The 26,717-nt window shown below is 43.7% G+C and overlaps 1 protein-coding gene across 2 annotated transcripts in view; it reads right to left on the bottom strand.

Annotated features, from left to right (window-relative positions):
• The window catches only part of LOC139563295 (T-cell immunomodulatory protein-like), a 118,852-nt gene that overhangs the window by 37,560 nt on the left and 54,575 nt on the right, over positions 1-26,717 (bottom strand). For both annotated transcript variants that reach the window (XM_071381854.1, XM_071381853.1), the window contains exons 11-12: positions 5,467-5,617; positions 3,927-4,035 (exon numbers count right to left, since the gene is read on the bottom strand). In XM_071381854.1, coding sequence (XP_071237955.1) covers positions 3,927-4,035; positions 5,467-5,617 — 260 coding nt within the window. The remainder of the gene's footprint in view (positions 1-3,926; positions 4,036-5,466; positions 5,618-26,717) is intronic.

The following is a 26,717-nucleotide window of genomic DNA, read 5'->3' as shown; positions in this document are numbered from 1 at the left end:
ACCCTCCACCTCGATCCCGCTCCAGAGTACAGGCCTCGGTGTAACGCTCATTCCTTTGACGATAAATGCGAATCCGACCATCACCCCTGGTGAGACAAAACCACGACTCGTCAGTGAAGAGCACTTTTTGCCAGTCCTGTCTGGTCAAGCGACGGTGGGTTTATACCCATAGGCAACATTGTTGCCAGTGATGTCTGGTGAGGATCTGCCTTACAACAGGCCTACAAGCCCACAGTCCAGCCTCTCTCAGCCTATTGCAGACAGTCCGAGCACTGATGGAGGGATTGTGCGTTCCTGGTGTAATTCGGGCAGTTGTTGCCATCCTGTACCTGTCCCGCAGGTGTGATGTTCGGATGTACCGATCCTGTGCAGGTGTTGTTACACGTGGTGCCACTGTGAGGACGATCAGCTGTCCATCCTGTAGCGCTGTCTTAGTACGGACATTGCAATTTATTGCCCTGGCCACATCTGCAGTCCTCATGCCTCCTTACAGCATGCCTAAGGCACGTTCACGCAGATGAGCAGGGACCCTGGGCATCTTTCTTTTGGTGTTTTTCAGAGTCAGTATAAAGGCCTCTTTAGTGTCCTAAGTTTTCATAACTGTGACCTTAATTGCCTACCGTCTATAAGCTGTTAGTGTCTTAACGAACGGTCCACAGGTGCATGCTCATTAATTGTTTATTGAACAAGCATGGGAAACAGTGTTTAAACCCTTTACAATGCCGATCTGTGAAGTTATTCGGATTTTTACGAATTTTCTTTGAAAGACAGGGTCCTGAAAAAGGGATGTTCACACACACACACACACACACACACACACACACACACACACACACACACACACACACACACACACACACACACACACACACACACACACACACACACACACACACACACACACACACACACACACACACACACAAAAGTTTGGGGTCACTTAGAAATGTCCTTCTTTTTGAAAGAAAAGCACATTATTGCTCCATTTAAGTAACATCAAATTGATCGGAAATACAGTTTAGACATTGTTAATGTTGTAAATGACTATTGTAGCTGGAAACGGCAGATTTTTTATGGAAAATCTACATAGGCGTACAGTGGCCCATTATCAGCAACCATTACTCCTGTGTTCCAATGGCACGTTGTGTTAGCTAATCCAAGTTTTTCATTTTAAAAAGCTAATTGATCATTAGAAAACCCTTTTGCAATTATGTTAACACATCTGAAAACTGTTGTTCTGGTTAAAGAAGCAATAAAACTGGCCTTCTTTAGACTAGATGAGTATCTGGAGCATTTGGCTACCTGCCGGGGAGGCAGTAGTTAGAGCGTTGGGCCAGTAACTGAAAGGTTTCTAGATCGAATTCCCGTGCTGACAAGGTAAAAATCTGCTGTTCTGCTCCTGAACAAGGCAGTTAACCCACTGTTCTTAGGCCGTCATTGTAAATAAGAATTTGTTCTTAAACTGACTTGCCTAGTTAAATAAAGGTGAAATAAAATAAAAAATCTGCATTTGTGGGTTCAATTACAGGCTCAAAATGGCCAGAAACAAAGTACTTTCTTCTGAAACTCGTCAGTCTATTCTTGTTCTGAGAAATGAAGGCTATTCCATGCGAGAAATTGCCAAGAAACAGAAGATCTGGTACAACGCTGTGTACTACTCCCTTCACAGAACAGCGCAAACTGCCTATAACCAGACTAGAAAGAGGAGTGGGTGGCCCCGGTGCACAACTGAGCAAGAGAACAAGCACATTAGTGTCTAGTTTGAGAAACAGACGCCTCACAAGTCCTCAACTGGCAGCTTCATTAAATAGTACCACAAAACACCACTCAACAGCAACAGTGAAGAGGCGACTCCGGGATGCTGGCCTTCTAGGCAGAGTTGCAAAGAAAAAGCCATATCTCAGACTGGACAATAAAAAATTAAGATTGGAAAACCAGTAGACCAGCAGACCAGTGCGCTGCAGAGCACCGGGCGCTGGCACGTTAACCATAATAGCACCGGAGCCTCAGGAACCAGAGGCGGGCGCCGTTTGAAGATGAGTTTAAATAGATCAATCCTGTGCCTAGGCTGGGCACTGAATACAGAAATTAGCTGCGTCTCTGGGTCCCACCGTGGGCCATTTCTTATAATTTCATCCCGCGAGTGACCCAGACTTAAAGTCAATACCACAGCGAGGCCGCTCGATAAGAGCTCAGGGGATCTGAAGCCGGCGGAAAACAGCCCCCATCACCAGGGGGGCCGCCACCTCCTGACGTACAACACACCAACAAGGGGAGGAGGGTGGGGTTGCTCAGGTCTGAGCCTCGTCAAAAGACACCCTATGGACTGGCAGCAACAAAACCCCATCCATTATTGATTGCATGTTGGTAGAACCCCAGAAACTGTCGTCCTGAATGTACTTCCATTAGGCCAGATCACCTGCTGCTCTTCCATCAATGTCCACCTTCTTCAATGTTCAACACTGACAAGTCTGTCAATCAATCCCAACCTTAAATTCCTCACATGTTCCCGTTCCCTCCCTCTCTGACCCCGACACCGTCCCTCTGTTCACCACAACAACACAGTCAGACTGTGAGTGAACCCCGGCAACATCTTCCCTCGGCACACAAACACAGTTTACCTACCCATAATCCTTCTAAACACCTCCGCCATTACTACGTTCACAGGCTTTCTTCCTGCTGAGGGCTGGGCGGGAAGGAAGACGCGGCTCGCGTTTCAAACAGCCACAGCAGAGTTTGCTCTGCATGCCCACCAGTATATTATTGTGACACCAAGACAGGGCTTTAGGGGAGGATATCCACGCTGCGCCGAGCGCTATTGCAGATGGGAGGAATACGTTAGAGAAATAGGCGGACGGCGCTTGTCTCTCTGGGTTCACGGCCTGCGTCGTCAAGAGGCGCGCGAGCATGCACAACGCAGCGGGATACTTGACGTGTACTGTACGCCACAGCAGGAGAAAGAGGGCACAGGCAGCCTGGGAGCAGTTTGAGATTCATAGTTAATTACCAGAGTGCTTCCTCCATCTCCGGTCACTTGACAACTTCAGCACACTCCTTATCTATCAGTGCTTTACTGAAGAGAAACAACCAACAGCTCAGAAAAGAGAAGTGGAAAAATCCTCCTGGGGTCAGTCGTGTGAGTTGAGGGAGTGTATGTGTATGTGTGCAAGTCAGTCTCTGTGTCTGGGTCTGATGTTATAGGCAGAGGAGCAGTCGCTCAAAAAAAACCTGAAGGAGCCCACCAGTGGGGCTGTGAGGGAGAGAAGGGACGAGAGAATGAAGGAGTAGAAAATAACTGCTTCTCCTTTAATTAAAACCCAGCAGGCAGGATTAAAATGGCATGAAAGTAGCTTGTTAGTGGACACTTTCCGTTTTCCAAAATGTCAGCTTCCCAAATGTCCGCCATCACTACAGCCACGCTGCTACTTTTTCTTATAGGCTGGGGAGGGGAGCCACACAGAGGAATGGAGGTGAGGAGTTCAGTTAAAACACCCAAAGGATGCTGGGAGATGCATGCCCTGCAGTCATTCGTGTTTGTATCGATGCGTGTGCTGTTGTCTAATGCAAACTAATAGGGATGTAGCCTGCAGTCAACGGAGCGTATACACCACTGCCGACTCTTGTCTCAGGGAATGAGGATGTTCTTGTGATATCCTGAAAACAGTCTGATATAAAAAAAACTCCTGTGCTCTTCTTCGGCCTAATGTTGAGAGGAGTGCATACCTTTTTTTTTTTATGCAGTGGCGAAAAGGGGAGATTCACATAAAAATTTTCAAACAGAACTGTCGAGTCTAAACAAAACTGGAGAGAAACAAAGGCATGCACACAGAAAAGGAATACAATGCATGCATACAAATGTGGATGTTCAAAAACATGAACACACACACACACGCGCTAACTGCAGAAGGTGAAAAGTTCCGACTCACCAATCACTTTGACGAAGTACGCGTCGGCTTCAAAGTTGTTCTTCAAAGCGTGGATGGCGAAGCCCTCTCTCCCCTCCTCTTTGCTGAGCACGATCATATCCAATATTCCCTGCAAATGAGAAATGGTAATACATGACGGACAAAAGGAAACAGGGGGCAAAGTTCCTTTGACGGTCTCTTCTGATGTACCACTTCATCCCCGTTATGGACGGAGGACAGATCCTCCATTACAGCGGTTATCTGCACTTCTCTCACACTCTCTCTGTCAGGGAATTACAGAGAAAATGAGCCAACTCCCAGAGACAGGAGATGGATAACTACTCCCTCCACTCTCTACCGCACTACAATACACATCATAAATGAATCCCACAGCCAAAACAAACACATTGATTATGTCAACTCTAAGAAGGCAAGGCCGTCTTGGACGCGGTAATGAAATAGAGGGATGCCGGGAGGCAGGCAGTGACGGAGTGAAGTCAGAGCGAGACAGAGCTCTCAGGGAGAAGGATGGGGACGGAGGAGTGGAGGAAAACTTTGACTAAATAACACGTAAGCTGTCCCAGATGGTGAATCTTGGGCAGGATGAAAGCTACGTGTGTGTTTAAAGATTTTTAAAAAGACAACCAGATTTGAGATGCAGCCGAGCCCACTCTTCAAATCTCCTGAAGAGCTGTCGGGCCCAACCCGCACACATCTCATCTCAGAGGGGGGCTGTGCTGTGAGCTGATTGGGCTCCTAGGGGGACAATGACCGTGCTCCGTCTGTCACGCTCTGTCGCTACACTGTGCCAGGGCCGGGCTGGCATCCTGCGCTTGTCGTGCCCTGCAGTGACATGCTCGTCTTGGCACACCCTTCTATCGGGCCAGAGTGGGATTAGGAGAGAGATGCTGCTCTAATCTGCAAGCCAGGGTGGGAGAGAGTGCCTCATGAGCGCGCCATTTCCAGCCTCATGTTCATACCGCGGCTGAAGCCTCTCAGGGAGACTGTTGACAAAAGAGGATCCAAGGCCACCCACAAACAGGACAATTAACAAGACTAACCATACTGGAAGACACATTGAAAAGAGCCAATTCTTGCAGACATAATGAAAAACACTCCCAATGGATTTCTGTGCCATTCAAACTTGGAATTTGTAGGGGTTTGTCATACAAATTGAAACAAAATCCTACTACACTCTGCTCTGCGATGATATAAATGAGAATACATGACAAACTTGACTGTCAGGGTGATATAACCTGCCCTATCCACAGCTGCGGGTGGGATCTAGACTACAAGACAGAGAGAAAAACAGCTATCCTAAAGTGATTGAGAGCGGCCAGTCTGCCAGTCTCCCAGTCGCTACTGGGGTAGTAACAACTCTGCTGCTGGTTAATGATGAGACGCGAGAGCCCGAGGTCACCAGTGGTCTTCCTTTAAAAATCAGCAGAGCTGTTGGTTGTGTGACAGCGTCAAGGCGTGAAGAGGGGAGCCTGGGCTAATTAGAGAGAAAGAGAGCGAGAGCGAGGAGGAGAGGTCGAGAGGAATAGAGGGATGTGCTCACATCCTCATAGATGTCGAAGAAGGTGGCGACGGCGGCCCCGGGGATGGCCCCCAGGTCAGACTGGTCCCAGTGGACACGAAACATGCGGCCCACATCCTTACAGCTGGCGTTGTTACACAGAACATTCTCCAGGAGGAAGGCCTGCTGGCCACTACAACACAGAGGAGAGAGGGAGAGATGCTGTTAGGGACTGTACAAACACATCCTGCGTTAAAATCGATGGATACTGTAAACACACGGACAGGAACACAGACAAGGTCGGACAAAACAACAGAGGAAGGTAGTCGTCGAAAGAGGCTTCAACATAAGTGATCAGAGCTGAAAATTTACTAGAGCAGGGTTGTCAAACTCATTTGGCCCCGGGGGCTGCATTCGATCTTCACCATTCTGTCTTCACCGAGGTCTGGAGCACCACACTGAAAATTGGTTATATTTCCTCGGTGTCAAAATTTGCCATCGTTTTGGGAATTTTATATATATTCCCCCGACTGCCTTTCATTTTGGTGATTTTAAGCGAGCTGGACACAGTCAAGAAACTGTATGCATGTAGGTCCATTATCATTCCTACACAGTTCCCATTTGGGTTTAGTCATTTTAAAAGTATATCGAGTTTGTTTTCCCCCACAATATTTACAAATGTAATTGTATTTCATTTGTTTATTAAATGTTTTACTCAAACCACCCGCGGGCCCGGATTGGGCTGTACGTTTGACACCCCTGGACTAGAGGATGATGATGGACAATGTATCCTCTGCGACACTTACACACAGAAGATATCGCTTTCTTTCGACTATAAAACACACGCATGAATTAGTGAAGCAATACCCAGATGAAAACACAAGTGTAGCAAAAAATGTATAATTATACACAAAACAAAAGAAGGGGAGCAACGATACAGAGACCTGGGCAGAAAATACTCAGCTAATAGGCAATTAGTAGCACTGTACAATTAAGTCCACAACGGAGATACAAACATGAGACTTAGAAGGGTTAGAACTCCAGACTGTATTGAATAGGGAAATAGTTTGGTTGCAGAGCTTTCATTTCCACACCATTGTCCAACATTTGTGAGAGGTGTGTTTTTTTTTCTTTCTTCCTTCCTGTACCCATTTTCTGTCGAGACGGTTACCCGTGTATACGTCTTTAGATCTGATCGGGAGTGTCGAAATGGAGCAAGCCTAAAAATAGAATCAGCATGAAAATGTTCTCTTTTTCCGCCTGTCTTTTCATTCCATTCTCTCTCCCCCTCTCCGTCTTGAGCATTGAAGAGAGCGAACCGGAGGCTATGAGGCTGATAGAAACTCTCACCCTAGAGGACGGCTTGGCAGTGTGTGTGTGTGTGTGTGTGTGTGTGTGTGTGTGTGTGTGTGTGTGTGTGTGTGTGTGTGTGTGTGTGTGTGTGTGTGTTGAGAGACAAGGTACGAGTGAGAATGTGTTTCCACCTTTGTGTGTCACTGAAAGACTGAGAAATGTGACACCGCAACGAGGCTCCATCGGTATGCTCAACACAGAGCCTACCTAGCGAGACGGAGAGAGATCAACAAACTAGGAGACGGAGACAGTCTCCCACTCCCACACACACACCAAAGCATGTCCTTCCACATTATGAAGCCAGAGGACAAACTCACACATTCCCTATATGCCCAGTCTCTCTCTTCTCCCACCAGGACACACACACACACACACGTCTGTTTATTCATTTTAACAGAACAAAAAGCCCAGCTTCTATCAGACTGGGAGGACCATGAGACCAAGCTGAAATAACAACCTGCTGTACTTCCAGTACGGAGCCTTCGTCTACCAGCCACTTCGGAAGGGATTGGAAGGACATGTGAAATTACACATGTAGTGAAGGTTTGCTGTTGACTTTTCTTGTCAGTCAATATGGCCATTGGCATTTTCCTCTCCATCACACACCATTACCCTTTCATTGTTAGAATAACCATCCGGAACGTTGGATTGACATCAGATGTTAACTAAAGGAAGTCTGGGCAATACAAGGCACTGTCTGGACAGAGATTGAAGTCACAAATTGGTCATCAAACTGTTCACTTGAATGATTGACCCATCATAAAGGCTTTGATGTGCCAAATCCATTAGCGCGTGTGGTGCCACTCCCAATGTGTGGCATGACTAGATCTAACTAACTCTGGAGTGCCGTCACACGCCCTAATGAATTTGGCACATCAAAGCCTTTATGACGGGTCTATCATTCAAATGAACAGTTTGATGCATTACCGTACATCTGAATGGCCATTGTCGTGGCAGAATCAGATTTAGCTAAGTAACATAGATAGATAAGATGTTATTTTCATCATATGCTTGTGAATACTTGTCATTAGAATCTTCTGAGCTAGGGATTGGTAACTTGGGGCCAGAGAGGGGAGAGGTCAGGCTTGTCTTCATATATCAATGTATCTGTTAAACCATGTGGTGCTAAGTAGAATATTAGAAGGGGAGGAGGACAGAGTGGAATGTTGGTTTCTTATGGGAACGTTGTTTGTAACTATTCCTAAACCATGGGATGGAGTTATTAATTGGGAAACCAGTTAATTATCTCATACAATGTCTGTACGCCAGTCACTCCATACTTTTCTCATAGGGGGAAGGAGTTTGGCTGTGTTTGGAACCATTGTATGTCCCCTCTGAGGTTGCCCTTATCTTGACCTAGTATTTGACCTAAGGGGCTCACTGTCTGATTTTGAGTTTGTCCAGGTTTGGGAGTATCTAGAAATGACAATTGATATATGCCATTGGATGAGGTAATGTTTTGGTAGACAGTGAAGTATCAAGCATGAGATTTAAACCTTGTCTTGGGAGATCAAACTGAACGATGATTTATAGCTGATGCTGTCTAGCGATAGGATACTCTTCTTTCGGGTAAAGGATTCTTTGTAAGTTGAGAGGGGTGTATCTTGGCTATAAATGAAACTAAGAATTGTTTTGTAAGGACTCTCAGAGAATTCATTTATAGACACTGAATTGATCTGAGAGTCATTAAAGGGCTTTGGTGAAGCTTGTATATATATATTAAAGATGGAATATATAATTTAACTCTGACTTGTGTGTGGTTGGCTCTCTCTCTCTTTTTATTGAGTAATACAGGAAATTTCCACGACACCATGTTTTGCAGCTCACAGAATCTCACAGCTGATACAGGGTTAGAAATGTGGTCGAGGACCTTTTGGCTGAAAAAGCCTAACACAAAAGGGTCTTTTTCCCCCTCATTCCAAATCGGATAAGGCAGACAACGGTCTGGAATTGTCCCCTGTAGATGCCAGTCTGAGTGAATGCCCCCAGTGGCCAGCCTCCAGGGGTGGGCACACAGACCTGCAGAGAGGACTGTTACTACACACACACACACACACTCTCATGTGGACAAACATCCTTCCACAGCAAACCGAATACACACATCGTATCCTGTTGGAGACAAGGATTCCTTCTAGCTTCCAAGTGGTTAACCACATCAAGCCCAAACCACCTCATAGAACAGCATCCTGGGTAAACACAGTTCAGCACTCTTGTCAGAAAGAGATTTCCCTGTGAGGACACTCAATCAGTAATATCTATTCTCAATTGGATGAAAGTACTAAGATTCTGTCTATGATCGTATCTTCACCCCATAATCAGCCCCACGTCTCAATCGAACTGATGCCTGTGCTTATCGATCTCCTCTACACAGCTAACGATAGCGTGTGTTGCATCAGGAGAGTGATGCTGGCATTTAAAGAGTTTCATGCTGAACGGTAGCGAGAGCACCCATTGTTATTCAACGCTGTGTGGGTGGGTGTGTGTTCTCGCTCTCTGGGCCTTTGTGTCTTCTGAAGAGCCTGTGTTGCTCCACAGGGGATGTGATGAGCACATGGTCAGGAGAGGTGCCAGCGTCACTGATAAAGGGCAATAGCCTGAGTGCGTTGCAAATCATCGAGGTAGGATACACTAGAGAGGGCGTGCGTGCACATACACACACCTAGATTCTAGAGCATCCAAGTCTTGTCTGTGTGGCAAACAGAGAAGAACACATGTTCACACCCAACGAGTCAGTTCCAAAAGCTCACTCAGAAACACACACACACACACACACACACACACACACACACACACACACACACACACACACACACACACACACACACACACACACACACACACACACACACACACACACACACACACACACACACACACACACACACAGAGATGCAGTATACAAGTCTTGCTCTCCACCAAGTTCCATTTTTTTACCGCAGCAGAATAATTCAACTGCAGTCACACTTGTACGAGCTGCACCAAATTGAATGTACTTCTCAACCCTACACAATTACTTACGGTCACAGAAATTCAATAGTATTACGTCCTATAGACCAGGGTTTTCCAAACTCGGTCCTGCCCTGGGTGTACAGTGCATTCGGAAAGTATTCAGACCCGTTCCCCTTTTCCACATTTTGTTACGTTACAAAATTCATCTAAAATGGATAGAAAAAATACAGAAATCCTCAATCTACCCACAATACAATGCGAAAACAAGTTTTTAGAAATGTTTTCCAAAAAAAGCATCCGATTCTCATTGATCATCCTTGAGATGTTTCGACAACTTGATTTGAGTCCACCTGTGGTAAATTAAATTGACTGGACATGATTTAGAAACATTTCAGCAGCATTGAAGGTCCCCAAGAACACAGTGGCATCCATCATTTTTAAATGGAATAAGTTTGGAAAAACCAAGACTCTTTCTAGAGCTGACCAATCGGGGGAGAAGGGCCTTGGTCAGGGAGGTGACCAAGTACCCGATGGTCACACTGACAGAGCTCCAGAGTTCCTCTGTGGAGATGGGAGAACCTTCCAGAAGGACAACCATCTCTGCAGCACTCCACCAATCAGGCTAAGCATGGTGGTGGCAGCATCATGCTGTGGGGATGTTTTTCAGCTGCAGGGTCTGGGAGACCAGTCAGGATCAAGGGAATGATGAACGGAGCAAAGTACAGAGAAATCCTTGAAAAAAACCTGCTCAAAAACACTCAGGACCTCAGACTGGGGCAAAGGTTCACCTTCCAACAGGACAACGGCCCTAAGCACACAGCCAAGACAATGCAGGAGTGGCTTCGGGACAAATCTCTGAATGTCCTTGAGAGGCCCAGCCAGAGCCTGGACTTTAACCCAATCGTGGTGCAGCGACTCCCCATCCAACCTGACAGAGCTTGAGAGGATCTGCAGAGAACAATGTGAGAAACTCCCCAAATACAGGTGTGCCAAGCTTGTAGTGTCATACCCAAAAAGACTTGAGGCTGTAATAGCTGCCAAAGGTGCGTCAACATAGTATTGAGTGAAGGGTCTGAATAGTTATATAAAATGTGATATTTCAGTTTTTTTATTATTTATACATTTGCAAACATTTCTAAAAAAACAGTTTTTGCTTTGTCATTATGGGGTATTGTGTGTAGATTGATGAGGGGGAAAACCTATTTAATACATTTTAGAACAAGGCTGTAATGTAACAAAATGTGGAAACAGTCAAGGGGTCTGAATACTTTCCGAATGCACTGTACTCGTTTTTGCCCAGGCACTACACAGCTGATTCAAATAATCAAAGCTTAATGATCAGCTGGTTACTGAATGTGTAGTGCTTCGGTTAAAACCAAAACGTGCACCCAGGGTGGGCCCCAGGATGGAGTTTGGGAAACCGTGTTATGGGCAAGCGATTCCACGCCAGCATAGACAGAAAATATTTTTGTTATCTCCGTTTGTTTTGGCAATTCTCACAAACTTCATTGGGAGGAAGGATGTCTGACATGCTTTTTACATTCGCATCACAAACCATTTTTGAGAAAAAAATTATGATGAAAGTGGCCATTCTAGGCCAGTTTTAGACCTATCCATACCTCATGTAATACCCTACGATCTGTGAACCGTACACGATACAGCTCTAACATATGGCGTATGTCCAGATTCTGAAATACACATTTTCCGTTCATTTATTCAATTTTAAAACTATGAATATTCATATCTCAAAAGTACTTATCCCAAAAATATTTTCCTGTCGACGCTGAAAATACAGGCAATAAATACCCTCTCAGCACAGAGCCTACTTCTGCATTGAGACTGACACTGAACAATGAAATCACACAAGAAACAACTGGAGATTGCAGACTGAGTAATAGAAAGCCTGAACATCAAAAGCCATTTCACCACTCAGCACAGCAGTGTTCGACCGAGGGAAGAAGCATTTTAGCTGTCATCAGCCCCCTGCAGCGGTGGACTGTGGACGCGGAAAGATCCAGACAAATCAATGAAATGCACAGAATCCATATTAAAGACGTCTCAGATCCACTCTCATTAGCAGGAATAAACAGATAGGAGATCAGGTAACCGGTTTTTAACTCTTTGACTGTGTGTGTCTATGTGAGCTCAAGGGCTCAGTACTGGGCCTGTTATTTCGGACACAGAGCCCCCGTCCCCTCCAATGCGGGTGCGAGTCCTGACCGGGGACCTGCCGTGCCAAAGCACTCTCAGGCTCCTCACTAATTGGCCACTGTGGACCCTCTGAGAGGCCAGACTGACAGGGTGCCTGTTGCCTGACCTCTCTTTCCTCCTCCTTTTCCTCTCCTCCATCCACCAGCCTGCCCAGCCTGTCGGGAGAGGACACCCATCCCGGGGGAGGGTTTACCAGCCCAGACAGTCGTTCACCTCCTCCTCCCCCTCCCACCTGAGGAAGAGAGCTCACTGGTCATTGAAACTCCGCAAGACCAACTACTTCTGCCATTGAATGTGTGTGTGAGAGGGAGGGGGAAACAGAAAGAGAGAGACACAGAGAGAGAACAAGAGATATAGGCAGGAGGGTGTGGTTTTAGAGGGAGCTGGGGGATCCAGAGGCTGAACATGACAGAAAGACAGTGTGAGGCTTCATTTCCTTCCTGTCTGTCCATCCCCCTAAGGGTGCTTCAAAGGGAGAGAGATGGAGAGACAGAGATAGAATGTGAGTGAGACAGAGGTAGAGAGAAGACAAGCCTTCATAATGACATTCTATTCAGCCCTTGCCCATTCGACCCGTAACATATTCAGTGCCCGTCCACCTAGCGCCTTCCCCTACCCTGGCCAGCCTCCAGCCTCAGCCCCCTCCTCCTGGTCCTCTCCCTGCTACTCCCTGAGCCCCGTGGCCTCTGATCTCCAGCCTGTGATTATTCATCTAAAAAGGACACTGACCCATTTAAAGAGGACAATACACCACAAACCACATACAGATTCTTTGTTTGAGAGCATGCCTTTTTCTGAGTGTGCCTAAATCTTAAAATCTACAGTAGAGAAATAAGATTACAAAACGTGAAAGGGTCATTCGATTGTTGATAGGATGAGAGATGTGAGCAAACATTATCTCTCCTTCGTATGCAGCAAAAACACCTTTCAGTCGACCAAAGGGCAACAGGCATTATCTGTCAGAGACATAGACTGTATATTATAGTCAGAGTGCTGGTCTACTGAGACGAGACTAGCCCTGTCATTCGACCAGGTCAGGGGCACAACATCACACATGTCAACATACGTTTGCCACCTCTTTCTAGGAAGGCAAGTGTCTATGACAAGGTAACATTACATTTCCACCTCTTTCCGTGAACTTAAACCAAAGCAACATTCATAACCTCTCCCCCACCGGCTCAGACAGACATTCCTCCTCTTTTCAAGGTCAGTTAAAAGAGAAGCTACGGTGCTGTCAGTGTCACAATAACACACGTCTGTTCACAGGATTCAGGGATTTATAGGCCCATGATCATGTAATGACATGTACAATATATCTCTTTTAAAGAGGTATCAGCTAGTTGTGGCTAAGCCTAACTGACAAAAAAGCAACTCCTGCTTTCCTAGTCTTGCTACCCACGTAAGTGATTTAATGGCATTGCCTAGCAACACCATGGCTTGCTGTGGAGGACTCAGTAGGGGTGCATACAGATAGAACACCACAAAGAGCCACGGCTCAGTGTGTGTGGATATAGTACTAGTGGAATGGAAGGTCAGTGTGTGGATATAGTACTAGTGGAATGGAAGGTCAGTGTGTGGATATAGTAATGGAAGGTCAGTGTGTGGATATAGTACTAGTGGAATGGAAGGTCAGTGTGTGGATATAGTAATGGAAGGTCAGTGTGTGGATATAGTACTAGTGGAATGGAAGGTCAGTGTGTGGATATAGTACTAGTGGAATGGAAGGTCAGTGTGTGGATATAGTACTAGTGGAATGGAAGGTCAGTGTGTGGATATAGTACTAGTGGAATGGAAGGTCAGTGTGTGGATATAGTACTAGTGGAATGGAAGGTCAGTGTGTGGATATAGTAATGGAAGGTCAGTGTGTGGATATAGTACTAGTGGAATGGAAGGTCAGTGTGTGGATATAGTACTAGTGGAATGGAAGGTCAGTGTGTGGATATAGTACTAGTGGAATGGAAGGTCAGTGTGTGGATATAGTACTAGTGGAATGGAAGGTCAGTGTGTGGATATAGTACTAGTGGAATGGAAGGTCAGTGTGTGGATATAGTACTAGTGGAATGGAAGGTCAGTGTGTGGATATAGTACTAGTGGAATGGAAGGTCAGTGTGTGGATATAGTACTAGTGGAATGGAAGGTCAGTGTGTGGATATAGTACTAGTGGAATGGAAGGTCAGTGTGTGGATATAGTACTAGTGGAATGGAAGGTCAGTGTGTGGATATAGTACTAGTGGAATGGAAGGTCAGGGTGTGGATATAGTACTAGTGGAATGGAAGGTCAGTGTGTGGATATAGTACTAGTGGAACGGAAGGTCAGTGTGTGGATATAGTAATGGAAGGTCAGTGTGTGGATATAGTACTAGTGGAATGGAAGGTCAGTGTGTGGATATAGTAATGGAAGGTCAGTGTGTGGATATAGTACTAGTGGAATGGAAGGTCAGTGTGTGGATATAGTACTAGTGGAATGGAAGGTCAGTGTGTGGATATAGTAATGGAAGGTCAGTGTGTGGATATAGTACTAGTGGAATGGAAGGTCAGTGTGTGGATATAGTACTAGTGGAATGGAAGGTCAGTGTGTGGATATAGTACTAGTGGAATGGAAGGTCAGTGTGTGTGGATATAGTACTAGTGGAATGGAAGGTCAGTGTGTGGATATAGTAATGGAAGGTCAGTGTGTGGATATAGTACTAATGGAATGGAAGGTCAGGGTGTGGATATAGTACTAGTGGAATGGAAGGTCAGTGTGTGGATATAGTACTAGTGTAATGGAAGGTCAGTGTGTGGATATAGTAATGGAAGGTCAGTGTGTGGATATAGTACTAGTGGAATTGAAGGTCAGTGTGTGGATATAGTAATGGAAGGTCAGTGTGTGGATATAGTACTAATGGAATGGAAGGTCAGGGTGTGGATATAGTACTAGTGGCATGGAAGGTCAGTGTGTGGATATAGTACTAGTGGAATGGAAGGTCAGTGTGTGGATATAGTACTAGTGGAATGGAAGGTCAGTGTGTGGATATAGTAATGGAAGGTCAGTGTGTGGATATAGTACTAATGGAATGGAAGGTCAGGGTGTGGATATAGTACTAGTGGAATGGAAGGTCAGTGTGTGGATATAGTACTAGTGGAATGGAAGGTCAGTGTGTGGATATAGTAATGGAAGGTCAGTGTGTGGATATAGTAATGGAAGGTCAGTGTGTGGATATAGTACTAGTGGAATGGAAGGTCAGTGTGTGGATATAGTACTAGTGGAATGGAAGGTCAGTGTGTGGATATAGTAATGGAAGGTCAGTGTGTGGATATAGTACTAGTGGAATGGAAGGTCAGTGTGTGGATATAGTACTAGTGGAATGGAAGGTCAGTGTGTGGATATAGTACTAGTGGAATGGAAGGTCAGTGTGTGTGGATATAGTACTAGTGGAATGGAAGGTCAGTGTGTGTGGATATAGTACTAGTGGAATGGAAGGTCAGTGTTTGGATATAGTACTAGTGGAATGGAAGGTCAGTGTGTGGATATAGTACTAGTGGAATGGAAGGTCAATGTGTGGATATAGTACTAGTGGAATGGAAGGTCAATGTGTGGATCTAGTACTAGTGGAATGGAAGGTCAATGTGTGGATCTAGTACTAGTGGAATGGAAGGTCAGTGTGTGGATATAGTACTAGTGGAATGGAAGGTCAGTGTGTGGATATAGTACTAGTGGAATGGAAGGTCAGTGTGTGGATATAGTACTAGTGGAATGGAAGGTCAGTGTGTGGATATAGTACTAGTGGAATGGAAGGTCAGTGTGTGGATATAGTACTAGTGGAATGGAAGGTCAATGTGTGGATATAGTACTAGTGGAATGGAAGGTCAGTGTGTGGATATAGTACTAGTGGAATGGAAAGTCAGTGTGTGGATATAGTACTAGTGGAATGGAAAGTCAGTGTGTGTGTGTGCGTGTGTGTGTGTGGATATAGTACTAGTGGAATGGAAGGTCAGTGTGTGTGTGGATATAGCACTAGTGAAATGGAAGGTCAGTGTGTGTGTGTGTGTGTGTGTGTGTGTGTGTGTGTGTGTGTGTGTGTGTGTGTGTGTGTGTGTGTGGATATAGCACTAGTGAAATGGAAGGTCAGTGTGTGTGTGGATATAGCACTAGTGAAATGGAAGGTCAGTGTGTGTGTGGATGTAGTACTAGTGAAATGGAAGGTCAGTGTGTGTGTGTGGATATAGCACTAGTGAAATGGAAGGTCAGTGTGTGTGTGTGTGTGTGGATATAGCACTAGTGAAATGGAAGGTCAGTGTGTGTGTGTGTGTGTGGATATAGCACTAGTGAAATGGAAGGTCAGTGTGTGTGTGGATATAGCACTAGTGGAATGGAAGGTCAGTGTGTGTGTGGATATAGCACTAGTGGAATGGAAGGTCAGTGTGTGTGTGTGTGTGTGGATATAGCACTAGTGAAATGGAAGGTCAGTGTGTGTGTGGATATAGCACTAGTGAAATGGAAGGTCAGTGTGTGTGTGGATATAGCACTAGTGGAATGGAAGGTCAGTGTGTGTGTGGATATAGCACTAGTGAAATGGAAGGTCAGTGTGTGTGTGTGTGTGTGGATATAGCACTAGTGAAATGGAAGGTCAGTGTGTGTGTGGATGTAGTACTAGTGAAATGGAAGGTCAGTGTGTGTGTGTGTGTGTGTGTGTGTGTGTGTGTGTGTGTGTGTGTGTGTGTGGATATAGTACTAGTGAAATGGAAGGTCAGTGTGTGTGTGGATGTAGTACTAGTGAAATGGAAGGTCAGTGTGTGTGTGGATATAGCACTAGTGGAATGGAAGGTCAGTGTGTGTGTGGATATAGCACTAGTGGAATGGAAGGTCAGTGTGTGTGTGGATATAGCACTAGTGAAATGGAAGGTCAGTGTGTGTGGATGTAGTACTAGTGGAATGGAAGGTCAGTGTGTGTGTGGATATAGTTCTAGTGTAATGGAAGGTCAGTGTGTGTGGATATAGTACTAGTGGAATGGAAAGTCAGTGTGTGTGGATGTGTGTGTGGATATAGTTCTAGTGTAATGGAAGGTCAGTGTGTGTGGATATAGTACTAGTGGAATGGAAGTTCAGTGTGTTTGGATGTAACTGACGGGTGGATTTGGTGTTTACATGCTATAACAGTATGGGCTTGCTAAATCAGAATCACAAATGACAATTCTAGATTTAGCCTAAGTCTCCATACACTCTGATTACAAAATGAAGAGAAGCAGTAAACCTTGTTAGACTTTGATTCCCTTCCTCATTTGCATTGGTTTGACAAGCCAAATGATGGTGTTCACAATAATTGGATAACAAGCAGGGCAGTCAGAAGCGGGGCAGAGGCATGTTGACCGGGTCACAGGCAAAGTGGAGTCTGGGTTAGTTCTTCTGATAGCCCCACTGACAAGAACGGGGTATGCTACTTTGATGTGAGAGCAATTGCAAGATACACCTAATTAAAAACAAATGTATCGCTTATCGTGTTTGTACTTAGGCAGACTACAAGTGTCAGGGTTTATTATTTGACCATGCTGGTCATTTATGAACATTTGAACATCTTGGCCATGTTCTGTTATAATCTCCACCCGGCACAGCCAGAAGAGGACTGGCCACCCCTCATAGCCTGGTTCCTCTCTAGGTTTCTTCCTAGGTTTGGCCTTTTAGGGGGGGGTTTTCCTAGCCACCGTGCTTCTACACCTGCATTGCTTGCTGTTTGGGGTTTTAGGCTGGGTTTCTGTACAGCACTTTGAGATATCAGCTGATGTAAGAAGGGCTATATAAATACATTTGATTTGATTTAAATGGATTATGCCTACCGTTTGTGCCAGATTGCCATTGACCTACAGTGTGAGAAGCACCAAATCATAATTTCTGCTGTGTGCGTGTGACTTCTTTTACACACACACCCCACCTCCCTGAAGAGTACACTGTCCCCTCACTGAAACAAGACATCTATCACAACAAATATCCTGACATCATAAAGCTGCCGTTTATTGATGATTAGCATTCCTTAATGGATTTAGGTGGTCTGCTAACTCTTTCGCGCTCCCTAGAGTTAGATAGCACTCAGGGTAAGCCATTTTCATTAGTGACCTCCTTTCCCTTTCTAGAAATACCCTCCAAGACCGCAACACACACCTCCAGTTCTAAGCGGTGTGACGTTCTTCTCCTGACGGGGGCTCTATTATAAAGCAAGGAATCCATTGCACAGGAAACGGTGTAAAACAGTGCTAACCAGCGAGACACTTGCTTTCTCTGTATGAGAGAGTGGGTGGGCGGACTGCCTGGGTAGAACCAATCATATGTAAAAATAGCCCCCTATACGCTCTAGAAATATCCTAAATCTTCAGAGAAAACACAGGTCTTTCATCATCTTTACGAAAACATGAACTCTACAAAGTACTCAATGCTCTCATTGGTATGAGATTACGTCTCAGGTGTGTATAAACCGATGCAACACTGAAACATAGGAAGTGGCATCAGACATACTTGTATGCTTTACAACCCTGTGCACAATTGAGAGGGCTGAGAATAAATGACTATTCCTCAAAATGGCTGCCTATTTACCTGTTCCTTGACGCCACCGACAGATGCTGTCAGGGTGTAGTAAGACAGGCAGAGAACATCTGAGGAAACGATTAAGAGAAACATGCATAATGCATACTAACTCTGGGGAGTTACATGCAAACCACAACGGCCACGTTGCATGAGTGTTTCAAAATACACTACCGGTCAAAAGAACACTCACTCATTCAAGGATTATTCTTTATTTTTACTATTTTCTACATTGAATAATAATAGTGAAGACATCAACACTATGAAATAACACATATGGAATCATATAGTAACCAAAAAAGTGTTGAAAAAAAATCTAAATATATTTTATATTCTTCAAAGTAGCCATCCTTTGACTTGATGACAGCGTCGCACACTCTTGGCATTCACTCAACCAGATGCATGAGGTAGACACTTGGAAAGTATTTAAATTAACAGGTGTCCCTTATAAGTTAATTAGTGGAATTTCTTTCCTTCTTAATGCGTTTGAGCCAATCAGTTGTGTTGTGACAAGGTGGGGGGGGGGTATACAGAAGATAGCCCTATTTGGTAAAAAATTCATAGTCCATATTATGGCAAGAACAGCTAAAATAAGCAAAGATAAATGACAGTCCATCATTACTTTAAGACATGAAAGTCAGTCAATAAGGAACATTTCAAGAACTTTGACATTTCTTCAAGTGCAGTCACAAAAACCATCAAGCGCTATGATGAAACTGGCTCTCATGAGGACCGCCACAGGAATGGAAGACCCAGAGTTACCTCTGCTGCAGAGGATAAGTTCAGAGTTACCAGCCTCAGAATTTTCAGCCCAAATAAAAGTAACAGACATCTCAACATCAACTGTTCAGAGAAGACTGTGTGAAATATTTTTATTTTACCTTTATTTAACTAGGCAAGTCAATTAAGAACAAATTCTTATTTACAATGACGGCCAACACCGGCCAAACCCGGACAACGCTGGGCCAATTGTGCGCTGCCCTATGGGACTCCCAATCACGGCCGGTTGAGATGCAGTGCCTTAGACCGCCGCACAACACACTCAATTGCTGCAAAGAAACCACTACTAAAGGACACCAATAATAAGAAGAGACTTGCTTGGGCCAAGAAGCACGAGCAATGGACATTAGACCGGTGGAAATGTGTCCTTTCGTCTGGAGTCCAAATTTGAGATTTTTGGTTCCAACCGCTGTGTCTTTGTGAGACGCAGAGTAGGTTTACAGATGATCTCTGCATGTGAATTTCCCACCGTAAAAGCATTGAGAAGGAGGTGTTATGGTGTGGGGGTGCTTTGCTGGTGACACCATCTGGGATTTATTTAGAATTCAAGACACACTTAACCAGCATGGCTACCACAGCATTCTGCAGGGATACGCCATCCCATCTGGTTTGGGCTTAGTGGGACTATCATTTGTTTTTCAACAGGACAATGACCCAACACACCTACAGGCTGTGTAAGTGCTATTTGACAAAGAAGGAGAGTGATTGAGTGCTGCATCAGATGACCTGGCCTCCACAATCACCCGACTTCAATAAAATTGAAATGTTTGGGGATGAGTCGGGCCACAGAGTGAAGGAAAAGCAGCCAACAAGTGCTCAGCATATGAGGGAACTCCTTCAAGACTGTTGGAAAATTATTCCAGGTGAAGCTGGTGGCCCAGAGCGTGCAAAGCTGTCATTAAGGCAAAGGGTGGCTATTTGAAGAATCTCAAATATAAAATACATTTTGATTTGTTTAACACTCCTTTGGTTACTACATGATTCCATATGTTATTTCATAGTTTTTGATGTCGTCACTATTATACTACATTGTAGAAAACAGTAAAAATAGAATAAAACCCTTGAATGAGTAGGTGTTCTAAAACTTTTGACCGGTAGTGTACATATTCACGTACAGTTCAAGTCGGAAGTTTACATACACCTTAGCCAAATACATTTAAACTCAGTTTTTCACAATAGGTCAGTTAGGATCACCACTTTATTTTAGGAATGTGAAATGTCAGAATAATGGTAGAGAGAATTACTTATTTCAGCTTTTATTTCTTTCATCACATTCCCAGTCGGTCAGAAGTTGGCATACACTCAATTAGTATTTGATAGCATTGCCTTTAAATTGTTTAATTTGGGTCAAACGTTTCAGGTAGCTTTCCACAAGCTTCCCACAATAAGTTAGGTGAATTTTGGCCCATTCCTTTTGGCCCAACTGCTGAAAACGGAGTCAGGTTTCTAGGTCTCCTTGCTCGCACACACTTTTTCAATTCTGCCCACACATTTTATAAAGGATGGAGGTCACGGCTTTATGACGGTCACTCCAATACCTTGACTTTGTTGTCCTTTAAGCTATTTTGCCACAACTTTGGAAGTATGCTTGGGGTCATTGTCCATTTGGAAGACCCATTTGCGACCAAGCTTTAACTTCTTGACTGATGTCTTGAGATGTTGCTTCTATATAGCCACATCATTTTCCTACCCCATGATGCCAACTATTTTGTGAAGTGCACCAGTCCCTCCTGCAGGAAAGCACCCCCACAACATAATGCTGCCACCCCGTGCTTCTCGGTTGGGATGGTGTTCTTCGGCATGCATGTAACGCTCGTCTTCCTCCTCTTCTGAGGAGGAATAGTAGGAAGGATCGGAGAACCAATGCTCAGCGTGGTAAGTGTCCATATTTTAATAAAGAAAATAGAACACTGAAACAAAAACAACAAAGTGAACGAACGAAAAAGTCCCGTATGGTAAAACACAGACACAGGAACAATCACCCACAACGACAAAACAAGCTACCTAAATATGGCTCCCAATCAGAGACAACGACTGACACCTGCCTCTGATTGAGAACCATATCAGGCCAAACACATAGAAACAGACAAACTAGACATACAACATAGAATGCCCACTCACATCACACCCTGACCAAACAAAACATAGAAACATACAAAGCAAACTATGGTCAGGGCGTGACAATGCAAGCTTCCCCCCTTTTTCCTCCAAACATAACAATGGTCATTATGGCCAAACAGTTCTATTTTTGTTTCATCAGACCAGAGGACATTTCTCCAAAAAGTACGATCTTTGTCCCCATGTGCAGTTGCAAACCGTAGTCTGGCTTTTTTAAGGCAGTTTTGAAGCAGTGGCTTCTTCCTTGCTGAGCAGCCTCTCAGGTTATGTCAATATAGAACTCGTTTCACTGTGGATACAGATACTTTTGTACCGGTTTCCTCCAGAATCTTCACAAGGTCCTTTGCTGTTTTTCTGGGATTGATTTGCACTTTTCACACCAAAGTACGTTCATCTCTAGGAGACAGAACGCGTCTCCATCCTGAGCGGCATGACGGCTGCGGGTCCCATGATGTATATATTTGTGTACTATTGTTTGTACAGATGAACGTGGTACCTTCAGGCGTTTGGAAATTGCTCCCAAGAATGAACCAGACTTGTGAAGGTCTACAATTTTTTTTCCTGAGGTGTTGGCAGATTTCTTTTGATTTTCCCATGATGTCAAGCAAAGAAGCATTGAGTTTGAAGGTAGGCCTTGAAATACATCCACAGGTACACCTCCAATTATGTAAATTAGCCTATCAGAAGCTTCTAAAGCCATGACATCATTTTCTGGAATTTTCTAAGCTGTTTAAAGGCACAATCACCTTAATGAATGTAAACTTCTGACCCACTGGAATTGTGATACAGTGAATTATAAGTGAAATAATCTGTCTGTAAACAATTGTTGGAAAAATGACTTGTGTCATGCACAAAGTAGATGTCCTAACCGACTTGCCAAAACTAGACATTTTTGACATTTTTGGAGTGGTTGAAAAAACTAGGTTTAATGACTCCAACCTAAGTGTATGTAAATTTCCGACTTTTCACCCACACCTCCCAGTCATGTGAACGAGCATCTGCATAGCCAAGCGCTAAAAGAGAGTCATTGGTTTACAGGAGCATATAACATAGAACCCCATAGAACCCCGGTCCCGTGTGGCTCAGTTGGTAGAGCATGGCGCTTGCAACGCCAGGGTTGTGGGTTCATTCCCCACGGGGGGACCAGGATGAATATGTATGAACTTTCCAATTTGTAAGTCGCTCTGGATAAGAGCGTCTGCTAAATGACTTAAATGTAAATGTATTTGAAAGATTAACGAGGAGAACGATTAATCATAGATAACCCTCAAAACTTGTGTCATGACGTTGGTCTGTGGGTGAGGTTTATGACCCCCCCATAAATACCTTTCTCTCTTGACTCTACAGAAGGACTCTTGAAAAGCCTTTGTTAAACATAGAGAGTCTGGGAACATCAAAAGGTGGGGGGAAAGGAACCATGTTTCGGTAATCTAACCAGTTGAAAATATGCGTTGGTACTAAATGAATATGATGCCAGATCAGTTGGCGCCTGAGACATTATTACTGATGATAGGACGACATAAACTGTATCTTGGAAAGTCTACACCCTTCTAGTTATCAGATTCACATGGAATTGTTGTGCAATTTAAATGTTTAAATATGAAACTTTGTGAAAAGATTAAATGTATTTTTAGCTTCCAAATGAGAGAATTGGGGTTTCATGAGTGAACTATGCTCAACTCAGTGGCCCTGCCCATGTGAACAGACATTGGTTATAAACTATGAAACACGCCCTTCTCTCCCATCCTATATAAAGCCCTTGACGAAAATGTAACTTTGTGTTCCGAGGACGAGAGGACGACGGTCCCCACGTTGAAAGGGCTCAGATAATAACCTAACGAAATTAGCATCGAATTTCAACGTGAAGATGACGATCAACACACCGAAAGGATTAATTTCGACTATACCAGCCAGAATATAGCATGAGCTAAAAGTATGGCAACTTGGTATGAACTTTGAACTCTTATTCACTCCAGATGTGATACCTCCTAGCCGTTGAGTTAGCAGCGGCTGCTGTAAACGTGGGCTAGGAAAGGGCGGACGACGTATCCAGTCTACCACACAACGACGATACTACAACGTATCCAGTTTACCACCAGAGACACTCTTCAAAGGACAAGGAAGATCTCTGTTGGGCAACACGACCTTCCATCTACAACCAACCTATTGAAGCGCAGCTCAGAGTAAATATTTATGCCATTTTCCTTTTCAAAATGGGCGGTTATTTAGAATGCATAAGATTCTGTTTTTACGATAGCATAGCCCTTTGTTCTTCAGTCCTCCCACGCTTTCATCCAAGCCCAACCCCCTCTCTTTGTGTAACCAGCCGTCATATAGGTTCCGCCCCCCAGGGACGTTTTCTTGTAGGACATAATTAGTAATCAATGTATGATCCATTCTGTGTTTATGAAATTCTGTGTTATTATTTAGGTATTTAGTAAATAAATAATTAAACCAAAGTTTGTATTGCGCTGATTCAACTTGTTAGCCAGGGTTCGTGAAGATAACCAAGAATTCTACGATGTTCAGATGGGACTGAAATAAGGTGACGATTAAATATTGACTGCTATTGAGGTAAAAGATTACCAGGTCTTTAAGAGTTTATTCGGAAGATAAAAGCTCGATAAACATTATTTCGTGGTGCCCCAACTTTCTAGTTAATTACATGTACATGATTATTTTAATCAGGTAATATTAATAACAGAGAAATGATTTCATAGAATAGCATGTCATATCACTTAATCCGGCATTGCCAAAGACATGACACTTGAGACATCTGTGGCATTGTGTTGTGTGACAAAACTGCACATTTTAGAGTGACCTTTAATTGTCTCCAGCACAAGGTGCACTTGTGTGATGATCATGCTGTTTAATAATCAGCTTCTTGATATGCCACACCTGTCAAGTGAATATATTATCTTGGCAAAGTATAAATGCTCACTAACAGGGATATAAACACATTTGAGTACAACATTTGAAAGAAATAAGCTTTTTGTGCATATGGAACATTTCTGGGATCTTTTATTTCAGCTCATGAAACATGGGACCAACACTTTACATGTTGCGTTTATATTTTTGTTCACAACTTAAAATTAAAGCATGGGCTCTATGTAATCAACTAGGGGCTATGTGTTCTATGGAAAATAATGAATGACGTGGAAAGTGTGTACCTAGAAATGCTGCTAGAAATGTGTTCATTTGGTGGTAGAAATGTGTTCAACATCCACTGACGTAGCTAGCTAGCGAGTTTATTAGATAGCTCCAGTAGTTACCTTGGCAACCAAACAAACAGACTTCCTAGTTTAGCTAACCAAACCATCACCAGTCCTAGCTTGCTGTTATGAAAATCGATTTCAACAATGACATTAATGTTTTCAATTCGTCGTTTGCTTTCAAAAGCAGCTTAAACAATAGAACATGTAAGAATGAACTACTGTACAGCCCATAAATTCTACAGCGCTGATATACCGTGCATTATAGGGAAATAATGCACTCTAGAATGCCCTTCAAGCCAATCAGAAAAAAGTATTCAACAAAGCCATTGTATAACATAGCAATAAGGCCCAAAGGGGTGTGGTATATGGGCAATATACTACGGCTAAGCGCTGTTCTTAGACACAATGTGACCGCTGAGGTGCCTTACTGTACTGCTTTTATAAACTGGTTATTAAGGTAATTAGAACAGTAAACAAGTCATTTTGTGTCATACCCGTGGCTTTCATCCAAACAGCATTCAGGGCTTGAATGACCTGGTGTATAACTCAAAATATAACTTTTTTTGTCAAATATTACAGCCACTATTCCCATGCCTTCTACATGTGAGCACTTGCGGCAGCATAGGCTACTATGCACAGACTAGTAAAATAACACAACTTAAACTATGATATTCTGTTCTTTTGAAATACAATTGATTTGTTTTTTAATGTTTCTAAAGAAATGCCTAAAAAAAATAATGCATTTCTTTGTGATGGTGCATAACACTTGAATAACACTTGACCCTACAGTAACATAAACGAATGACATAATTTATTTGTTTTGTATTGTAATGGTAGGCCTACCTAAAACCTTCCTAAACACAAACAAATTATATTTTCTTGCAATAGTATTAGGGCTGAAAATTTTACCCAGAATCGTCAAATTCGTCTTCCTGAGAAAATTGCAACCTTACTGGTAATATCCCGGTATTCCCGGAAATGCTATTTAAAAGCATAATAGCAGCCCACAAAAATCTGACATGGTTTTACCACTGTAAATTGAGAGATGTGGACAGGAATCTAACAGTTTCTTGTTGTAATTGTCACAATTTAATCAACTCAAAGTTTTGTCAAAGTCACCACACTACTTCGTTGATGTATCCTAAATGTAGGTTATTAGCTTAAAGCCTAGTGAACATTTCATTCGCTTTAGCTTACCTTTGACTGAAAGATGTCACCCAGCTTGTTGGCCCTTTTCTCTCCCCTGGCATCTGGCTATCAGTGGGATTTAGTAAGTTTGTGGCCGTTTTTACTTTATGATAACCCGCTTATTGTAGTGACAGTCACAGGGAACATCTCCGCTAAACAAATAGGCTTTGTAGCGGAGATTCAGCACCATGGACAGGTCCGCGGTTGACCAAATTCCCGCGAACCTGACTCGTCGTTATAGTAACATCATAGAACAATGTTGCAAATGTCTATTCCCTCGAGCGCGTTTGTGGACACAATGTACCAGACATTTTGTTAACAGTGAGTAGCTGCAGTTTACATTTTGAGCCTCTTCCAGCGCCACAAAGCTAGTTTGGATATTTGGGAATGTGAGATGGAGATTGCCTTCAGTAACCGAGTCGAGATGTCACGTGTAGCCTAGCCTACACATGCTAGTCAGCAATGCAATTTATAGAAGTCATGCAAGTAAGGGATGTTTTCTATTGAGGGCCTTATGTTGAGTAGGCTAAATATAGTAGGCTGCTTGCGTTGTGATGACTGGTCTAATGTATGAATGAAGCTAGAGAGTTGATACGTCAGTTTCATGCAGCTTTTCACACATGCATATTTTGTATTTGTGTGGCATAAAAATGGTAGGCTATATTATTTGTCCACGACATTATTATTCTCGGGAAATGGAAGGAGCTTGCTCAGGCAGTCCCGAGATACCGGTCACTGGTATTAATCCCTAAATAGCATATAAGAAATGTATTTATTAGACTGTTAGAATGCATTGGCTCAGAACGGGAAAGCTAGATGTCTCGCTTTTCTAGTGTTAATAGTCAGAGTAGAAAAACAAATGATTTTGCATGACTCCAGGTCAAAATTCTACAAAGATCCAGGGAAAAAAAGAACCATATGCATTT

This window comes from Salvelinus alpinus, chromosome 33, assembly GCF_045679555.1.
Source record: "Salvelinus alpinus chromosome 33, SLU_Salpinus.1, whole genome shotgun sequence".
In the NCBI taxonomy this organism is placed as follows: domain Eukaryota; kingdom Metazoa; phylum Chordata; class Actinopteri; order Salmoniformes; family Salmonidae; genus Salvelinus; species Salvelinus alpinus.
This window is presented reverse-complemented; position numbering and strand designations above follow the sequence as displayed.